Here is a 22,378-nt window from a genome sequence, read left to right on the forward strand (position 1 = left end):
TCTCTCGCATCTTCTGAGTCTTCTTCAAGGGCAGCCCCAAATAGAGCACATTGCAGTAGTCTAACTGGGAGGTTACCAGTGCATGGATTACTGTGGCTCTTTCCAGAAAAGATCACAGTTGACTCACCAACTGAAGCTGGCACTAAGCCACCAGTGACAAGGATGGCTCTAGGAGCACAAACTTACAAACCTGTTCCTTCAGGGGGAGTGCAATCCACAAGTTGCTCATACAGTTCCCAGATGCGAGAACCGCCAATCTACAGACCATCTCACCTGGATTCAGCTTCTATTTATTGGCCCTTATCCAGGCTGCTACTGCATCTAGGCACTGGTCTGGCCCCTGCACAGCCCTGGGAGAAATAGAGCTGAGTGCCCCTTATGACCTCCCCCAGCAATTTCATGTAGATACTGAACAGATGGAACTCTGTGGCACCCCACAGCTTAATAGCAAGGGGGCTGAACAGGAATCCCCCAATGCTGCTCTCTGAAACCGGCCCTCTGGATAGGAATGGAACCACTGTAGAATAGTATCTCCTATTTCCATCCTACAAATCCAATAAGATACCATGATCAATGCTACAAGGGCACAAGAGACCCGATTTTACCTTTTGTCCAAAAGATAATAAAGAATGTGCCTGATGAACATGCCATCATTTGAGGACCATCACTGAGAAATCCCTCCATTGGAAAGCAACAGAGTTTGAAAACATTGGAGTCTCTCTCTGTGTGTGTATGCATGTGTGTGTCCCATAATCCCTCAACAGCCGTACTGGTGGTGGATTCTGTGAATTTCAGTCCAAAAGGTATTTTTTGCAAATTTAAGGAAGTAGCATCCGGCCATATCCTAAGATGATCCCCAAGAAATTCCACTGAAGCATATGGACAGGTCCATATAGACCAAAAGAATGATTTGAATAACTTGCCTCGAGACCTTTGGGATTGAAAAGTCCAACACCAGCATTTTGAATGGAGTCCAAAAACAAGTGAGAGGCAGTGAAGATCTTTTGACAGTGAGATGATATGTTCAGTGTAGAAAGGTCAGTTCCACAGTCCAGCTGTTGCAGTCTGGTCCAGGCTGAAGCTGAAAAGACAGGTGATCTCCCAGAGAAAAGTTAATGTCTTCATCCTAACATGAAATGATGATGACCACACATTGCCTCTGAAGAAATGCATTAGCTTCCTTGCAAACATATTTATTCCTGGTAATTACAAAGTGGGGGAAAGCAAAGACAACTTTACCATAAGGAAAACTAAAATCTGCACACTTTACAGAGCATCTAATTCTGATTTGTTTTCAGGTTTGGCAAACAAGATTGGCTGTATCTCTTTCCAAAAATGCAGAAAAAGAGGGAGACAATGAATGTCAATAGTAGCAATGTATCTTCTAGATTCTGGTTATGGGTTTCCCCAATCTCTCTGAAGCTGCCAAAACCAGAAAACCTCTATTACACTTGCACCCAGTTCTGTGGAAGTTACATGAATGATTTCTTTTACATTCTTCAGTATTTCTCTATTGTCCATGTCACTCTGTTCTTAGGATTTTAACTCTTATCATGCTCTTCATTTTTGGTAGACATATTCAGTCAGTCCTCTGTGTGTTTTGAAAAGACTCAAAATCAGTATGAGGACCAAACTGCATGTTCCATTAAGCATGTGCTTCAAACTGGATACTCTTTTAAGCAAAAGCAGCTGTGATTGTCCTAATCTGAACTGGGACTGTGGTTGGCAAGGAAGTTAGGTTCTACCCTTTCACCCACTACTCCATTTTTCCTACTGAAACATGTGCTGAATAACTAAGGATTCTTCTTCATGGTCTCTGTGAAGCACACAAATGGGTGTGTCCGTTGAGTGCTGGGATGTTTGTTCCACATTCAGTGCACTTTTTAAAAGAGTGTGCAGACATCTTTAGACCAAAGCCGAGGGATGAAGAGAAAGAATTGTCAAGGATTCCAAGTGTTAACATCAATCAGAGTCCAAAACCAAGTCCAAATCACAATCCAAAGAGTAGTCAGAGTCAAACAAAGTCAGAGCAAATGCAGTAAATGAAAGCAAAAGCTAAGGAAGGAGCGATTCTAAGCAAGGTTCCTAAGCTGCTCACGCGGCAAACAAAAGGAACTGAAAAAGGGCGGGAAGACATCCTGCCTATATAGAGGGTGGGCAGAACTACTACCAAAAAGTCTTCTCTAGCGATTCCAGTAGGATCCGGAAATGCTGCGAAGGCGCAGAATTACCCATTTGTGTGGATTCACAGATGACCACTTGTAGAACTACAGTTAAAGGTAAGCAACCTATCCTTTTAGCTTTGTGTTAAATAATACCATTCCACTTCAGGTATCCCTAATCCAGAAATCCAAAATACTTCAACATCTAAAATTATCCACATGAATGGTTTAGAGTGTGACATGTTGGTTTCTGATTGTTCAGTGTACACAAATTTTGCTTCATGCACAAGATTATTAAAAACATTGTATATAAAATTACCTTCAGGCTGTGTGTATAAGGTGTAGAAAACATAAATGAACTGTTTGTTTAGATTTGGATCCCATCTCCAAGATATCTCATAATGTACATGCAAGTATTTCAAAATCTGGATGAAATCTGAAATCCCAGACACGTCTAGTCCCAAGAATTTTGAATAATGGATACCCAACTTGGTATCCAAAGGGTGCTCAACAATGGCTCCCTTTCATCCTGGAGAGAAGTGACCAGTGGGGTCCCACAGGGGTCTGTCCTGGGCCCAGGGCTATCCAACATCTTTATCAATGACTTGGAGGACTAAATTGGGGGGCATACTTATCAAATTTGCAGATGACATCAAATTAGGGGGAGTAGCTAATACCCCAGAGGACAGGATCAAAATTCAAAATGACCCAAATAGACTAGAAAGCTGGGCCAAAGCTAACAAAATGAAATTCAACACAGAGAATTGTAAGGTATTACTTTGATTGAGATTTCCTGCATGGGAGGGGGTTGGACTGGATGGCCCTTGTGGTCTCTTCCAACTCTATGATTCTATGGTTCTGTGAGAAATAGCTTAAATAAATTTCTAAAATGTGAGCATTCTTATCTTGAATTTTCTGGTTTAACTGGCCAGGATCCCTTGAGTCCCTGTTTTGATGGGGAAAGTCCATCAGCAGAACTTAGACATGACATTCTCCTTCTCCGTCTCCCATTCTGTGCCACTAAAAACTGAACAAGCTGCTTTCCTTTCCTTGTCTCCTGTACTTATACTGAAAATATTGAGCCCATTAATATATGTTGCCACCTAAGTAATAAAAGTACAAGCAATTTAATTTCCTGCCTGGCTATCTGGTTTCTAGAGAGACAGCAGGATATTCTTTTTCACTGCATTCAGCTTCCAGTTTCTGCTAAACAGCTTCATTTTCTGCCTTCTACTCACACTGGAAATACTTTTAATTACCGCCACTACTAAGGACAATCAGCAGAATAACTGGAAGTGAATAAAAACATGCACATCCTTTCAAATCAAGAACACAGGTTATAAAGCACTTTTGCATAAAATCATCACTTTGAATCTTCTTTTATACATTTTCAAATATCTATTACAATTATTAGAACTATTTTAATTAGCATTGTAGCTGCTTAGATTGTTTCAATCCTATAAAACTAAAATTGAATATTTGAATACCTTGTCTTGCCAATTATATATAGGAACATTATTTTACAACAACCGTAGCCAGCTGGCTGTGAGTCATACTACACATGACATTCAGTTGTAGGAATGGTTCCTTGCAAAAACTGCGTGTGCATGTGCACGTGCAAAAAATAAAAAGCAGTTATGTGAAGCTGCAGTATGGAGCAAAAATTCAAATGTTAAAGTATGCTTATTTCTTTCTTTGCAGGCTGCTTTTGTTTTGTTTGTTTAAATTTCCCAGGTAAAGAAGGCATTGGATAATGACACTTAACATCATAATTTGTTTAATCCTGAGATCAGTGGCTGCAATTGTGGTGGTTTGAATCAGATAAATATTGTAGATGGATTGGAATATGGCTCAAACTAAGAACTCTAGTTTAGTGATGTCATGCAGCAACTGTATCCTAGTGTTTGCTTGGAAGATTTATTCAGAGGAAGATTGCCATTGCTTTCTTTTGAGGCTGACAGAGTGTGAGTTACCCATGTCATCCTGTGGTTTTTTGTGGCTGAACAAGGATTAGAATCTTGGTCTCCCAGAATCCTAGTTGAACATTCAAACCACTGCACCACACTGGTTCTATATAGATACTCATTGGATATAGGAGAAAATGTAATATTTATTTTGTTCAATGAGCCAAAACTAGGCTTATTACATGTAAATAGTTTGTTATCAGGACCATGTTCATTTCCCCTCTGGAAGGTAGTATGTGTTTAAAGGTTTGTGATCATACTAAAGGAAGGGACAATTAAATCTCTAGAGGATAACAAACAAATGTGAATGGATCAAATATTCTGATATGTCACTTTCAAAATGAATGTGGAGTAACTTTTTTTTCTATAAAACCTTGAATGGAAATAAATTCTGCTGGAGGAAGCAAGAAAAAAAATCTATTTATCTATTTTTGTTTGGTTTATTTCATTTTCATGCTCTGGACATGGAAAGTGCAATCATTCTAAATTATCATTCTAAATTTATCCAAAAGCTTGTATTTTCAGTGTCTTTTCCAGGATATAAAGTATTATTATTATTATTATTATTATTAGATCTATTAGAATGTATTTTCAGGAAAATCATATTATTGGAATTAGTGCCTTATGTCACTAATACAGTTAGTGGATACAGCTGTACTGACAACAAATAATTCATCAGTCATTCTATCTTGATCCTGGATCTGCACATCTGTTCTGTTTATTGAGAGATGGACAAGAGTTCTGAAAATGTGGTGAAAAGCAGGACCCCATATTACCACCTGGTCCTGTATGTCCTGGTGGCACAGTGGTTAAATGCCAGTACTGCAGCCACAACATTGTTTTGGATCCCAGTGGAGGGTTCCAAGGTCCACTCAGCCTTCCATCCTTTCTTAGGGCAGTAAAATGAATACCCAGCTTGTTGGGAGCAATTGGCTTACACAATGTAAACAATTTAAGGAGTGCTACTTCACTGATAAGCGGTATAGAAATGCACGTGCTACTTCTATTGCTATATGTCATAACTGCTGATGGTAGCTACTTTCCATGTGTTTTCTTTTTACTTATCTATGTTGGTTTTTTAATTATTATTTTGTGCACAGAGTCATGGCATTTTCCCCTTTGGAAATGTCAAATAAAATGCAACTGTGTATCTTGAAAAGTATTTATGTTTCATTGAGGGTTTGAAAAAGTATATTTTTTGTGAATTTCAGAAAAATGGTTTAAACAAGGCAGATTCTGCTCATTGTACAACATTTTAATAGTTTTACTGGACCTGAGCCCAGGGTAAAAACTTGAGCTTCTAATTGGTTGGCAAAAAGTTGCTAAGACAAGCTTTGGCTTTATGAATCCAAACACAAAGTTGGTGTTGATCCAATTCTCATTTTAAATTCTCTCTCTTTCTCTGTCTCACACGCACATTTGTACATTGCTATTTCCCATTTAATTTCTTATCAAAATAATCCTTGAAAGAGTGCTAGATATGTTTGCAGTCCTAGATCATTTACAGATGTTCAGATGTTGCTGCATTTTCCTTCTGTCAGTTACACAGATCAACTTTATCCGTTTCCATTCCTAGAAAGTTTTAATTTTGGTAGTCATTCATCCTGCCCCAAATCCATTTTTTCCTCTACCAAGCTGTTCACATTTTGCTTTGAAATGATTGTGTAGTTCACTGGCTAATGTGCCAGCAGCATAGTTTATTTTGTTTTCTTCCCAAGTTGGACACTTGTATTTCCGCAATGCTTTACTGCCACCTAGAAATGAAGTGTTAGAATGCACCTTAACACCATATTAACCAGCTGCATTTCCCAAGGCTATATGCATATCTTGTCCCTTACACAGAACACCCACAAAACTCTCCCTTTGGGGTCTGAAAATGACAGCCTATAAGCTTCTGTTGAAGGTACTTTGCATTTTGATGGTATGTTCACTGTAGTAACTAATTTAAGGAATGGTTTGCCTGTGCTTTTTAGTAGCACAGTGTACTGCTGAAAAGAGGGAGCAGTGTTCCTGGATTAAATGCTTTACATCTTTGGCATTGTTTTGTAGGATCAGTTTGAGAACCACCAGACTGCCAGCTGAGTTCCCATTTTGACAAACCTTTGCTGTTTTAGGGAATAGCCCTCTTCTTCCCTCAAAGTGCAGCCAGCTTATGTTGCTGGCCCAGTTGTGATGCACTGTTCAATGTCTGTGGCTTTCTTCTCTTCATCTCTTGCCAAGCCACTGTCTCCAGCTGTCTCAGACAATCGTAGGCTCTCCTAGAGCAACAGGCTCTCTAGGAAGAAATAGTCACATAAGCACTTATCTTCTTGAAAGGAAAACCCTTTTCAGTTATCTTGCTGAGGGGACAGTCTTTGCTCTAAGGAGAGCCATTTTTAGGCTCTCTTTAGAGCATTGTTCTCTAATAATGCATTATCAACTTTATAGCTATAAAAGGCTGAGGTACAATCCAGCCAGAGTTCCATTTATATGTTCCTTTGGTTTAAATGGAATATATATATATATATATATATATATATATATATGTTTAACATGCAAATGTTAAACAACTTCATCATTCAAATTAGTAGGTCTTAAGCATGCTTGGTGCCATTTGGATCATGGCCTGTTTAATAAAGTCTGGATATGATCTTTTAGAACAGAATACAGAGAAACAGAACAGTTTCCAATTGGCAAAGAGGTCAGAGAAGGCTGCATTTTATCACCCTACCTATTCAACTTTTAGGCAGAAAGTATAATATGAAGAGCAGGTTTGGACTCAGAAAAAGGCAGAGGAAGGAACATCAACAGTCTAAGATATGCAGATGACATCATATTACTAGCGGAAAACATCATTGACTTGGAACATTTACCAAGTAAGGTCAAGAAGGAAATGCAAAAGCAGGTGTACTGCTGAACATAATGAAAACAACAATAATGATCATGGAGGATCTGCATAAATTCAATCTAGATAATGAGAAAATCAAAATAATTAAAGAACATCTGTCCCTACAAACACTATTCAAAACAGAGATTACAGTCAAGAAATAAGAGACTTATTTCCCTTACATAGAGCAGACACAAAAGAACTAGACAAGATCCTAAAGTGTACAGACATAAAACTAAGCACTAAAGTTAGAATCATCCAAGCCATTGCATTCCCCATCACCATGTACAGATGCAAGAGCTGGACAGTGAAGAAAGCTGACAGAAAGAAAGTAAACTTATTTGATACATGGTGCTAGAGTAGAGTGCTGAGGACACTGTGGATGGTCAAAAAGACAAATAAATAGGTCCTAGAACAGATCAAACCTGAACTCTCCCTGTAAACGAGGATGACTAAACTCAGGCTGTCATACTGCGGCCACAACATGAGAAGGCATGAATCATCGGAAAAGACAATGATGCTAAGAAAGGTAGAAGGCAGTAGAACAATTAGAAGGCTACTTGCTAGATGGCTAGACTCAAATCAGAGAGACTATGGGCCTGAATCTGTAGGACCTAAGCAGAGCGGTGGAGCACGGGTGATCTTGGAAATGTCTTGAGGTTGGTTCAGCAACAAACAACAAATGACCTTTCAAGGAGAGAGAAAGAGTCCAATGAAATCAAATGCCACTCCAGTTGGATTTGACTTTCTTTTTCATACAGTGAATCAGGCAACCCCATGCAGTTATGATAAACACCTTTCAAAAATTTTCCACTTCAAAATAGTTTTCCATGTGGAAGGCAGGAGTTTCTGCTTTAAAAGAGCAATGCTATATTATTATACTTTGGATTCCTCAAGAATGGCTTTTTGGATCCTGCCTATAGTTGTAACTTAAGATTCATTCACACTAAACTTTTCTGCTTACATATCATGACTGGCTTCACATATCACTTGGGCTACTTGTATGTTGCCTTAACTCTGTAATATCAAAAGTCATTTCAAGAATCCCAAAGTCAAAACCAGTAAAGGGCTCCTGTAGGTAGCTGTGTACTTCAGAATAGCTTATTCAGTTCCTTTGGAGAAATATAGTGGCAGTGAAACGTTGATGATTCCAAGATGTGGTGTTTTTTCATAGGCTTAGGGACAGAAACTGGAAATACAGGAGACTTTGGCCTGCCTGCTTGCACAGCAGATCACAGCATTTAAACCTTACTCTAGAAAGAACATAAGTTGTGGAGGATTTGAGTGATTTATGTATATGGGGTTTTCCCCTTGGTTTTTTAAAAATAAAACAAAACTGCCCAATGCAGACCTGACAAATGCCTGTGGCATGGAAATCTTCAGATAAGGGTGTGGGAGGGGGAGGCCCATTTCTGTTTCAGACATTGATTCCATTTTAAAGTTCAGAAGTAAATTTAATCTGCTCATTTTTTTAAAAAAAAAATGATCCAGTCATAAGAATTTGCACAGCTGGTTTACACCAGCCACAAGGACCTGCTAGTTCATACAAAAGAAAAATTCCTGGAAGCCACGCTAGTTCAAAAGTCTAGGAGCACCACACACCCCTGTGATAGTTTTGTAAGTGACATTTAGCTTCCTGTGAGGGCCAGTGGGTCTCTTGCCTAACCTGCCATATAGCCATAAAAGGGGGGAAACCCTCTACAAGGAGCAGAAGTTGCTTTACACTGCCACATCAGATCTACCATCTGTGGTCTGCACAGGCTTTCAATGGAATATCTGTTCCTGGCTAGCTCTGCAGTTATCCTTCATATGCACTACTCTGCCACTACCAATGGGCCGGGAAGTGACTCAATTATCCTGGAGCACACTCAAATACTCCACAAATCATAACTCATTCCAGTGCCAATGATTCTGCTTCTGAACCCAATATCTATTTCTTGACTATTCTGCATACATAATTTAGAATAGATGCTATGAAAAGAATTATGCTGTTCTCGTGTATGTACCTTGTGGTCTAGGTTTCTGATCCTTGTGGCTACAGAACAGAAAATAGAAGATGTGACCACCCTTTTCCTCCAGTACCATGGCCCTAACCCATTTCCCCTATTCCTCTTACTGAATTGATTTTTAAAAAGAGAGTCTGGGAGATTCTGACCCGACAGTTAAGTTTATTGTGTGGGGCTTGGGGAATGGGAATGGGGTGTAATGAAAGGGAATGAAAATGGGGCAGAACGGGGAAAATGCATATTATCGCACAAGAGAATGCCGCCGATGCCGCTGAGAGTCCCCGATCCATTCTCCACAGCAGCTAATTTTAACAGTTCTTGAAAATCGGCTGCTGTGGAACGGATGGAGAACGGATCAGGGGCTCCCAGCGGCATCAGCGGTGTTCTCCCGTGCTATAATATGTGTTTTCCCCCATTCCGCCCCGTTCCCATTCCCCAAGCGCCGTGCAATAAACTTAATTACCTGTATTCTGTCTACATCATTCAAGAGCCACTATTCTTTTTGTAGAATTTAGCAAGCAGCAACCCTTCCACACTAGGTTTTTTTTTTAATACTGCTGAGTCATTTCTCTTCTTCGGACAGCTAAAGGTGGTCTAACACAGTGGAACTGTCCAGCCCTTATATAATCACTCCTGTCACAGCTTCCATTATAGCATGGCATTTCCCATCTTAGTTCTGTAATCTCCATCTCATGGCAAAACAGTACTCCAATCTTTAGCAATCCCAAGTTTTAAACAAAAGGTTTAGACCTCTTGCACATTCTTTTAATTTTGCATATGTACTTCCCTACTACTTGTCATGAGAGCCAGTGTAATGTAGTGGTTTCAGGGTTGAACTATGACTATAGAGACCATGTTTTGATTTCCCACTCAGCCATGGAAATCGACCGAGTGTCCTTGGGTGAGTCACACACTTGTTGTTGTAGTTGTTGTTATGTGTTTTCAAGACAACTCTGACTTGGGTAAGCCAGACTTTCTCATTCTTAGAGGAAGGCAACCCTTTCATTCAGCTTTAATTGACAAGACAGACAAGGTTTGCCATTTCCTTCCCGGGCCTGAGTATGACTTGCCCAAGGTCACTCAGTGCATTTCTTTGGCCAAGGGGGGATTCAAATCTGGTTTAACAGAAACCTAGTCCAACACTCAAACCACTACACCACACTGGCAGTTAAAGAACAACATAGCACTGTAACAGTACAGTGTGATAGTGTTTATTGTCATTTGCTGGATGCTGAATAACATTCCAGTAACATATAATACAACAAGCTACTTTCTAAATAGTGAGCAGTAACTAACGTTAGCAAGCTGCTTTTCTTAAGGCAATGATAAATAAGTAACAAATTATTTTTAAAAAACAATATGATAAACTCTCCTCTTCTTCACCTGGTGATATAATAATGCCTTGCCAATTCACACATAAAAGAATGGCATTCTGTTTTGACTCTGACACTCACTACAAACCAAGTTTTCAATAAAACAAGAAGATGACAAAGACAACATTGAAAAGCAGTCATTTGGCAGTGATGTTGTCTGGATTTTTTAAAATACCTGAGGAAATAATTCCATTCCAGAGAAAACAGCTATTTTGAAAGCACCCCACTCTTGCCTTGATAAATCATTGCAAAGATTAATTTCTTATTCTGCAAATCATTGCCAAAATTTTTAGATTTATATCAGGTTCTTACTCCCAAAGACATTTACCAAAGAGTTTTATATATATAAGTGTAGTCTAACTGAACATATTGACTCAGGCCTGCATTTATATTTTTTTATGGTAGCGAATGGAAGTGAAATTGGATGAATGCAACAGAAGCCTGCAAATCATAGCTAAATACTTAACACTTATTCCTTTCTCTTTTTGCTTTCTCTGTTAGTGTGGAAACAGTAAACGATGGACAGTTTCACAGCGTGGAGCTGGTGATGCTTAACCAGACTTTCAACTTGGTTGTAGATAAAGGTGCTCCCAAGAGTCTTGGCAAACTCCAAAAACAGCCCATCGTTGGTGAAGATTCACCACTCTACATTGGAGGTGAGTTCAGATTTCTTTAGATGAGCTGAGTATCAAACCAGATATGATATTAAGAGAGGAACAATGATATCTAGGACTTCTCTCCCCCCCCCCCCCCCAAACTGGAGCGACCAAACACTTCCCTCCTGCTGTTTAACTGTAACATCCACCAGCCACAGTCAGCATATCAGTGGAGACAGATAATGATGTTTTCAATCCAACAACATCCGGAGAGTCACCAGTTTCCTACCCCTTTTCTAAATTGTTAATACAACTTTGGGAGCAAGTTTTGAGTTAAGACGGTGACAGATATACACTTGCTTAGTGGTACAATATTCATAATTAAGCGTGATTTGTTCTAGAATGGAATACAAAACTAATTGTACTTAGTAAATGATAGCAAAAAGAAGGGAATAACCTTGAACTTTGTATGCCTTCTGAGTTATTGCTTCTCTGCTTATTCTGCCCCATCACTATAGTATTACTTTTACATGGTATACCATGGAGATTTCTAAGGATTAGCTGTGGTGTTTTTCTTGCAGGCATCCCTACATCCACAGGTCTGTCTTCTCTGAGACAGGGAACAGAAAGAACACCCAGTGGTTTTCATGGATGCATTCATGATGTCCGCATTAATAATGAACTGCAGGACTTCAAGGATCTACCACATCAGTCAGTTGGGGTCCTCCCTGGTTGCAAGTCCTGTAACATCTGCAAGCATGGCATCTGCCGCTCTATTGAGAAGACAAGTGTGGTCTGCGAGTGCCACCCAGGCTGGACGGGCTCATTGTGTGACCAAGAAGTTAAAGATCCCTGTCTCAACAGCAAGTATGTCTTGCTCAGTGTTGAATCAGAAATAGAGAAGAGATTAACAGAATGACAAATTTATTTAGGAAGTATTGGGTTACCTGTAAAACTCCCCTTGCCCTCTTTCAGTGCTGTTTTTTGAGTGAGACTCAAATGTTGGTTATATCTCATCTGTTTACTCAAAGTATAGAGCCCTTAAGCCCTCTTCTGCAGCTCTCAAAGCCCCCCTGAACTTCATTTTCTTTCTTGTGAAATTTTCTGCCCCCAAGCTGTGTAAAACTATACAGAGATGTGGTGGTTTACCTTTTAGATTTCAACACAGCAGCTTTTTTTTCCCCAGCTGTTTTTTTCCCCTTAACCAAAAATGGTGACTAGAGCAGATGAAACATCAGTCTTGGTATACTGGAATGCACTGGAGAATCAGAGAGATGAAAATTAGCCTCCACCCACTGCACAATTACCCATCCTGGTATAAAATGTGATTGACAGAAATTGCTCCTGTTCTTTGAGATTTACTATGGTTGCACCTACATGACACAGTTACAATGGTCTAATACCACTTTAACTGCCACGGTTCAATCCCACAGAATCCTGGGATTTGTAGTTTGGTGAAGCAACTGGAATCTTCTGCTGCAGAGTTGTAGGGAAGTGGATAAAGATCTCTAATCAATATTGCTACCTTCATAACCAAACCACAAATAGCCATAACAATTAAAATGGTATCAATTAAAATAGTATGGAAGTGCTGGAAGTTCCCTGGGAATATGTCAGGATGGGGAAAATGCCATGTAGATTTTTCTTAAAAACAACAATCAGAAAAGACAGAAAGAAAACCAGGGACTGGTTTTTCCAGTCCATTGGAATTGGGCCCAAAGCTAATGCCTACAAAGTATACCTTTGAGAATAGTTGACACCATTGGTCCATCTAGCCCAGTATTTTTGTTGCTGACTAACAAGGGCTTTCCAAGACATTGTCCCTAGAGATGCCAGGGAGTGAAATTTGGATTCTCTGCTTGCAAAGTATATACTTTGCCACTAGGTAATGGTCCCTCCACACCTATCCTTGTGTAATCCTAGATTCACCTCTTAGCTCTCTCTCTCTCTCTCTGTTTTTCTCTTCTAAGATGTCTCCATGGCAAATGTATAGCCAGCAACTCTGCTTACACTTGTAAGTGTATAGAAGGTTACATGGGCACGTACTGCGACAGGAAGAATGATTCCTACAGCTCCTGCCGAGCTCTGAAATGTGGCCATGGGCAATGTAAGATCTCAGCGCAAGGGGAACCCTACTGTGACTGTGATCCAAACTACAGTGGGGAGCATTGCGACAGAGGTTGGTAGAATTGCAATATATGTTTTACATTCTCTGCTCTGACCTGTTTGTTCACTTGTTGTTCACAGGTGCTAAGAGAATTTTGCAGTTGTTTCTTCATTCTAGAGACCGTTTTGAGGAAAAGACACTGCAGAGATAATCCAGTTTGAGACCACTTTAACTGCCCTGGTTTAATGCTAGGGAATTCTGGGAATGTAGTTTTGTGAGACATTTGGCCTTCTCTGTCAGAGAGCTCTGGTACAACAGTAAACTACCATTCCCAGAATTTGGTCCATAGTGAGTTTAAAAACTTTTTAAAATGTTGCTCATCTTCCATGGTGCACTTTGACTGACAGCAGCTGGGATTTTCTCAAATCCTCCTGGCACCATAAAAAGTTCTCTTTGTCTCATATCTCTACAGCACCTCAACAAATAGGAGGTGCATTGAGAATTTGTATTTCTCTTCTCATCTCTCTCAGTCAAGCTGGCTCTGTGCTACAGTGACTGGCTATAGCTCTCAGGGATTTAAAACAGGACCTTTCCCAGATCTATCTGGAGATTCAAAGAATTAAATTTAGAATCTTTTCCTTGGAAAATATACATTCTGCCAAGAAGATATGATCTCTGCCTGCCCACACATGTCCCTGACCTCTGTGCAGTGGTATGTCTACATAACTAAAGGCAGAGGGCAAATCTTTGGAACAGAATATCGCCCTGGGTCTTTTTGTCAGTATTCATCAACTTTGGATTGAAAGGTTGCTAATGTCAACCTTTTTTTAATGCAACAGAAAGTCATGTTATTACTAGGATGTGTATTCTGTGATCTTATAATTCAAAGCAGTATATTGGAAAAGCAACATCAGCAAAGTTTCCTTCTCGTGGTCTTGCAGCAAGATTTTAATGAATAGCTCACTGCAGTGAGAAAATGAACAGGAACAACCCCCCAGCTTGCAGTAAGCAGCATCTTTCATACCTTTCAGATAGCAACAGAGCCCTTCTGCAGTCCTTCTGTCAGCTAGTCATATATGTCCCACCATAGCCAATATACACATATGGTTCAGTGTATGATTAATCCGATTGAACCAAACAACTGATCTCCTAATTCATAGTAATGTTGTAATATGTTTATTGCCTACCTAAAAAGGGGAGACAGACTAATGCGAAATGAAGCAGGCAGAGGAAAGCTCTGGTCCCACTATGGCGTCAGCCATTAAGACCTCTATGTTATTGATACGATGTAGTTCAGACTCCAGCAACAAGTCAGACTGCAAGACAATAAATGAAATAAAGCAGTGACATTAGTAGACACTTCCCCAGCACTAGTAACAATTCTATCACCATTCACAATTCTGAGCCCTGACCTCATTCATAAAGAAGCCAATCCGTACCACAGTGATGACAGAATGACCCATGATTTGGACCCTGATATCCTAGAGTCCTAGCCCAACACCCAAACCATTAGATCATGCTAGTTCCTTGCAGTTTCCAGCCCCATTATGTGATCCCAAAATCAAATAGCTCAGGGCTTTCTGCAGACAAGGGTTTGATGCATCCACCCTTTTAGCACCAGCATAGGCCTCCCTGCTATTGCAGAAGAACTTCTCCCTGAAAGCCAATGCGGCTTTAGAGCTAATAGGAGCACTACAGACATGGTAGTTGCCCTTAGACAACTGCAAGAGAAATGTAGAGAGCACAGCAAAGGACTCTATGTAACATTTGTCGACCTCACCAAAGCCTTCGACACTGTAAGTAGAAAAGGTCTGTGGCAGATCCTGGAACGACTAGGATGCCCCCCCCAAATTCCTCTAAATGATCATCCTGCTACATGAAGGCCAGCAAGGTCAAGTCAGATATGGTGATGCTCTCTCAGAGCCCTTTCTAATAACTAATGGTGTGAAACAAGGTTGTGTTCTCACTCCAACTATATTTACAATCTTCTTCAGCATGATGCTCTAAAGGGCTATGGCAGATCTCGAAGAAGAAGACGGCATTTATATACGCTACCGTACTGATGGTAGCCTGTTTAACTTAAGCCGCCTGAGGGCCCGCACTAAGACTCTAAACTATCTAATCCGTGAGCTGCTTTTTGCTGATGATGCTGCCCTCGTTGCCCATACGGAAGCAGCACACAAAGAACAGAGCCTAACATCTTGTTTTGTAACAGCTGCGGAGCTCTTTGGACTGGAAGTCAGTCTGAAGAAAACGGAAGTTCTCTACCAGTCGGCACCTCAGGAAGAACACTACCATCCCCACATCACTGTAGGCACATCTGTGCTTAAGTCCGTCCAGCAGTTCACCTACCTGGGAAGCATCATCTCCTCAGATGCCAAGATTGATAAAGACTGGCAAAGACATATAGTGCATTCGGAAGGCTTCACAAAAGAGTCTGGAATAACAAAGACTTGAGGCATAGCACAAAAATAGAGCCATTGTACTGTCTATTCTCCTCTATGGGTCTGAAACATGGGTCACCTATCACCAGCACCTACGACTCCTTGAATGCTTTCATCAGCACTGTTTATGCACAATTCTAAATATTCACTGGACTGACCATGTGACAAATGTTGCTGTCCTTGAGCAAGCAGGGATCACCAGCATTGAGGCCATGCTATTGAGGACGCAGCTGCGCTGGGCAGAACACGTTTCTAGGATGAAGGACCATCGCCTCCCAAAAACAGTATTCTATGGTGAACTCGCCATGGGTCAGCGTAAGCGGGGCACTCCAAAGAAGAGATACAAGGACTCCCTGAAACAACATCTCTGGCTTGGCCAAATTGATCACGAACAATGGTCTGCCTTGGCCTCAAATCGGGAGGCATGGAGACGCACTATCCACGATGCTGCAGCCTTTTTCGAAAGCTCACGGCGAACGAGTCTTGAAGAGAAACGACAACACAGAAAGAACCACAACCCGGAAACATCACCCACGGAGACTTTCCGCTATGCTTTCTGCAACTGGACCTGTTTGTCCTGGATTGGCCTTTTTAGTCACCAATGCGCTTGTATAAAGTGCAGGATGAGTCCTTCCTGAATCTTCGTTTGCGAAGCAAAGCCAGAGAGAGAGAGAGAGAGAGAGAGAGAGGCCTCTAGCAAACATCTACACTTTTGACAGCTAAACATTCTGTAATGTATGGTGTAGCGTCCTGATCATCACACCATTCCAAGTTGATGGGTCATGGGGGGGGGGGGGATATATCTACATCAGAAATCACAAGTCCCCCCCAGAAAAGGGCAAAAGTCTTTTGGGGCGGGAGTGTTCACACATAGGTGCTATAAACAACACTTTTTTATTGATGTCTATGATGGTGGCAACAGGCTTTCTTCTAAGATCTTTATGCAGAAAGAACTATGGAACCATGATAGGCATCTCATAAGACCGGGCAGGGTCATTGATGGCCAAGGATTTTGGAGGTCTCTCATTCATAGGATTGTCATAGGACAAAAATGATTGAACAGCAAAAACCAACATCAGGACCTGCTTGGGGAAGCATTACTGGACCACTTAACTCACTTTTTGCCTGTTCGACTAGCCAAACTGATTATAGCTGCGCATAGTCAAATGTACAAACAGAGGCCTAAATCCTTTTCCTGGTCCTGACAAGAGTAGACCCATTGACCCAGTGAGATATACTTGTGTCTTGTCTTACCAGCCGGAAACAGACTGAATGGATCTAATCTAATCTAGTTAGGACTAACCAGCAGGATGCTAGCCAGTGGTTGAGTGATATTGGAGCTGGTGTTCTAGTGGCTTCGGCCCGGTCCAGATGGACGCGAAAGGATGCCCTCGTCACGTGTGAGGGGCGGCACTTCTAGACGCCCCTCACCCCTTGCACATGATGAGGGCGCCAAAATGGCGGCACCCTGTACAGATGGGTGCTGCCATCATTACGTGCCATACGCATAGCGTCCGCACATCACGGAGCCATTATGATGTTGTGAGTGTGCCATTGGTGCACTGTGACATCATAATGGCATCACAAGAAGAACCTGCTTTTTGCAGGTTGTTTTTGGTCCGCGGGAAAGCCGTAGCCTCCCGTGCGCAGGACTTCACCACGGACCAAAAACAACTCGCACCCGGGAGGCTGCGGCTTCCCCACAGACCAAAACTAGGCTCCGGGAGACCGTCCTACTCAACTCAAGTGTGATGCTACAGAGGATGGGTATGAAGGGATGAAGATTCTGTGCTCCTTTTCCTCTTGACATTTTTGTTCATTGGACTGTAAGCGTCAAGACAAGGATAATGGCATTATGTTATCTTTCTAGAATCTGTAGAAAACTGGGTAGTGGGGTGGGTGCTTCATAAAGAAATTTTAGTCATGTTGCAAGGGAGAACTAGATTAAAACCATTTCCTGCTGCTACAGTTTGTGCTCTTGGTCATATTTTTGGTCTTAACTGCCCTGGGAGTGGGGAACTTACTTCTCAATTGCACCTGAAAGGGGCAGCAGTATTTAGTAGCAATAGTCAGCAGTAACAAAGGAAAGTTTATGTGGCTAATATACATGCTGAATACTACTGAGGGCAAAGGTGTACAACATATGGCCTGCCCAGATGTTCTTGGATTACAGCTCCCATCAGCCCTAGCCAGTCCAGCCAAAGGGGAGTGAGAGTGAGTGCTGCAGCACATAACATAACGTCTGAAAGTCCTAATTGAAAAAAGTGGTATGTAGCCGCTTGGGTACTCTTCCAGTTTTCATATCTTAAGACCTGCACCTCCAAATTTTCCCCTTGGGCAGCTCATTTTTTACTGATATGTAAGACAGTACTTATCCATCCTTAATAAGACACTGCATTTAATTAGTCTGAGTGTTGGCCTGCTTTTTTCCTTTGCTCTGATTCTGAAAAAAGCAGCAGCAGCTATGACTCTCTGGTGAGCAGTAGTAATAGGCAAGTGGAATGCCTCATGTTCACCCACAAAAGTGCCTGTGTTTGCCTACTTCTGGAAACTGCGTAGGACACACATTACCTAAGGACTGGATGATAGTTGCTTAGCTAGTGCCCAGTTTTCCCATACTGTAGGGGAGAGGGAATGGAATACGAGAGCATGTGTTTCCCTTCCAAGGTACTCTCACTTCCCTGAGCTGTTTTGTTTTTATGACACCATTTGTATCTGAGATTTTTGTTAGGTGTTTTTATCTGGACATGTGAAGGTCCTAAAATACATGTCACTTTCTTATTCTACTGTTAGCCCCAATTGTTTCTGTTTTTTGCCCTCCCACTTTATCCCCAAGTACTCTTTCACCAATATTCACTCACTATAGTTCCCACTTCTGTGTTCCAAGTTCTTTGAACATGAGGACAATGAGGTAGGTCTCCACTCCATGTTGTGGTATGATTGGCCACAATATCTTATCTTCTAATTAGAGCATGAAAACATGGGATGGTAAATGTTTCTGAGGTACCCACTATTTCCAACTTGATTTTTTTAATTTTAACTGTCCCTTCTGCTAGCCTAATTTTACAACATTGCAAAGCATATATCTACCTTGTGAGAGATTCCAGCTACAGGTAAGTCCTGCTCCATTCTGGCCACATTCCTCAACTTAGACCATTTTGTCTCTTACACAGGCACTATTGTACTGGTGGTCCATTACATCCACATAATGTTAAAAGGAAAGATATACAGGGTAGCTGTGATGCCCATGTAGTAAAATATAACAAAATACAAAATGCACAAAACATTGATAGCTTTACTGGAACAACTCAAACACACAAAATATGTCATGCAAATTTTCAAAGAGTCACTGGCTTGTTCATTGGGCAAAGATGTTTAAAAACACACCAGAGAAGAAAATTGACAGTGGACTTTTTCACACAGTAGGCAAACGTCATTAAAACGTGATTAAATTGTGGTAATAGTGTGATCAGAAGGAAGATTATCACATCCATGCATGATTCTCCCATTTGTGTCCCATGTGTAAACTGTAATAGATATGCATTGGCTAACAACAGAAATTCCCGTTATTACCTAATGATGCAGCCATTAAAGTTTACGCACAGGAGAAACACATGGAGTCATCTTCCTCCCGATCACGCTATTACCACATTTAATCATGTTTAAATTATGCTTGCCTCCTCCATGTGAAAGAGCCCAGTATTAGAGTCACAGATCTACATTTTGTCCCAGATGTTACTTCTGTTGTCTGTTAAGATTACCTGTCTTTTACATGACCAAAAAGGGGAGTGGCTTCTGCCTGTACTGAAGTCCGTCCAGACCATCTTAACTGACAACAGACATAAAATCTGAGACAAAATATAAGCCTGTGACTCTAAACATCATCACCTTTCTTCTCTGCATGATTTTATTTGCATTATGTATTTTGTACATTTTAGTTAGTCCCATAAAGGTATCAGTATTTTGTGGATATTGGATTTTGTTGTATAATGTTAACACCCCAGTTTCACCAGCTTATTATTACACCAAGGTTATGCTTCCATAATGCTGCCATCGTAGACCCTTAAGGCCACTGAGCACCAAATTTACCATTGTTTAACAAGTCAAGGTTAGGACTGTGGGGTAAATTAATGTCCAGAGCTTTGACCTGTCTCTGTCTGTTCTCACAGAGAATATTTGTCAAGGAGAGATCATCCGTGAATTCATTCGGAAGCAACAAGGTTCTGTCTCCTGCGTCTCCGTGGTCAAGGTGGCTCGTGTGGAATGTCAAGGCAATTGTGGGAACAATCAGTGCTGCGTTGCCCTCCGAAGCAAAAGGCGGAAATATGGCTTCCAGTGCGTGGATGGCTCCACCTTCACAGAAGAGCTCGAGAGGCACGTGGAATGTGGCTGTGCAAAGTGCTTATAAAGGGCTGGGCAGCCTCTTTGTCCCCCTTTGTATCGACTCAGATGTGCTATCAAAAACGGGACCTATTTACTTTTTAAGTAAAGAAGAGAATATTAAGTATATTGTAAAATAAGCAAAAAATAGAAGTTATTTTTATTATGAAAAGTGACTATTTTCATCTTTTATTATATAAAGTATCTGACTGTTTTTGGGTATATGTATCATATAGTGAGTTATTTTTACTATCGATTTTTTTTTTACAGTTGTAAAAAAAAATGGAGAAAAAAATTATTCCAGACCTAAACACAGGGATTTTTTTTTAAAAAAAGAGTATAGATGATAAGCTTTGCACGATGGCCTGATATGAAAGTAATTCAAAGGGGTCTACCACAGAAATAGCAAAAACAAGCCTTCAACAATTCCGGGTACATACATGTGTCAGACTTTCAATTGTCTTTACTGTCCAGGAAAGTTAATATCCCTTTCAGCTGATGATAGAACTACTAATTATGCTTGTTATTATTCTGGCACTGTTTGACATCATTGCCAATGAAGCATATTGTGACACCACCTTAGTTCGGGCCTTATGCACAGATGTTATTATGCACATATTAATGCAATAGTAAAGTAACATGTTTTGTCTTATATGCGACTGTCATACAGTTTGGATCCTAATCAGTTCAGTTGGCTGTCTAGCACCAGCAATCTCACAAATTGAAAATTTAAGGAAAAGCTTATAAAGTTTTGGGATTTTCTTTCCTTTCAAAGTGATGGAGAAAAATCATTGAATTTTTATCACACTGGGCTCCCAGGTACCACTCTCAGAACGGAACAGAATGGGCCTATAATTAGTGGGGGACGCAATTTATTGCACACACAAGTCGCTCACTCCTTCCGTTCCGTTCCTCATCTGTTCCCCATCCGTTCTAGAGGAAGAGATTTTTGAGAACTGTTCAAAACAGTTCCCCAAAATCTCCTCCTCTCTGTAATGGACTGGGAACAGAAGGGCAGGGAACAGAATGAGTGAGGGACTCTGTGTGCAATAAAATGTGTTGCCCACTTGTTCTGTTCCCTTCCTGGCTCCTTTGGGACCGTTGTCTTGTCTTGTCCCAGGAGCCTTGTGCGATAAAGTCCATTGTGTTACCTCTTAATCAGTAACTGTTATTTCCAGCAGGTGAAACATTGGCCCGTTACACACGAGCTAAAAAGTACGCACAGAGCGCGTACTAGGGTTAAGAGGGGGCGGTGCTTCCGCACCACCCTAACTCTAGTGCGCCATTCCACACGGCCGCCGTCATCGAGACGTCACAGCCGCGCCGCCTCCAAACGAGATGGCGCGGTTGTGACGTATTGGGGTCGCGGCAGGGCGCCTAGGGCGCCCTTTCTGCAACCCCGGAAGGAGCTCCGTTTTGGAGCTCCTTCCTGGTTTGGTCCGCTGGGCGCAGCCTTCAGACGGCTGCGCCCAGCGGACCGAAGGAGAAAGGGGCCAAACGGCCCCTTTCTCCTTCTCCCCGCCGCTGCGGGGTGTCCTTGGGGCTTGAAGCCCCAAGGACACCCCTTTCCAGGCTGCGGGGAAGGGGCCTTTTGCCGCTTCCCCGCAGCCCGGAAAGCGGCGGATCGGGGCTTCAGTGGCTGCTGCTCTGGCCGCTGAGGCCCCGATCCGGCGGGGAAAGGTGCGCCTACAGGCCGCCCCTAAGGGGCGGTCTGTAACGTGCCATTATTTCCTCTTACAGATCCTCTTCCCCTGTTGGCTCCCATTCTACACATGAAAAGCATCTTGCATACATTTCTGAAAGGTAGAGGACCAAATGTAGATCTCCTGTGGGTGGCAACTTTCTTATTTGTAACTTAACTCTCTGCTTTAGACTGCAAAACAGAAATGCACTGAAACAATGCCTTACTCACAATGACAATCGATTTTAAAATCCCCAAAACTTTACACAGCCATGTTTGCCTTATTCCAAGAGTTCTTTCACAAGGTCATTTAAATAAACAAATCCACTTTCCTTTGACCTGGTGCAATGCTAAACTTGAAACTACAATTTATAATACATTTGAAAGTGACAAATCCTGCTTAGCTTTGTCCAGCCACACATGATAGAGCCTCAGCCTTGCAGTTGATCCATGGCATAGTGTATAGAATTATACCTTATCTGCCATGTACCACTGCCATATACTTTTGCTGACTCCTCACAAAGTCTTCATGTTCTAGTATTGGTTGACATGGCCAATGACTACAGCTACCACAAGGAACAGCCACTAAACATGCAGATTCCACTAAAGAAAGGGATATAATTTATAGGCCTGGTTTCTGAATGATACTCTGGAGAAGGAAAGGTTAACAGAATGAGGCATTAATCCTAGGAGAGCTGTACCTCTTGCCCACCATAAATGCCTCTGTCATTTCGTATAACCACATCTGGTTTACTCTCTCAGGTCCTTTTTCTTTCATTTGTTTTACTTGGATGTGTAG

General features: G+C 41.4%; 1 protein-coding gene across 1 annotated transcript in view; it reads left to right on the forward strand.

Moving 5' to 3' along the window:
- The window catches only part of LOC149321949 (slit homolog 3 protein-like), a 602,937-nt gene extending 581,580 nt beyond the window's left edge, over positions 1-21,357 (forward strand). Inside the window, exons 33-36 of the mRNA XM_089520445.1 lie at positions 10,873-11,027; positions 11,549-11,834; positions 12,938-13,146; positions 19,688-21,357. Of these exons, the coding sequence (XP_089376571.1) occupies positions 10,873-11,027; positions 11,549-11,834; positions 12,938-13,146; positions 19,688-19,926 (889 nt within the window). The 3' untranslated portion in view covers positions 19,927-21,357. The remainder of the gene's footprint in view (positions 1-10,872; positions 11,028-11,548; positions 11,835-12,937; positions 13,147-19,687) is intronic.
- Positions 21,358-22,378: the final 1,021 nt, after the last annotated feature.

The sequence above is a fragment of the Sceloporus occidentalis genome, unplaced genomic scaffold, assembly GCF_023333645.1.
Source record: "Sceloporus occidentalis isolate IW3139 unplaced genomic scaffold, rSceOcc1.0.p SCAF_1, whole genome shotgun sequence".
Taxonomy (NCBI): domain Eukaryota; kingdom Metazoa; phylum Chordata; class Lepidosauria; order Squamata; family Phrynosomatidae; genus Sceloporus; species Sceloporus occidentalis.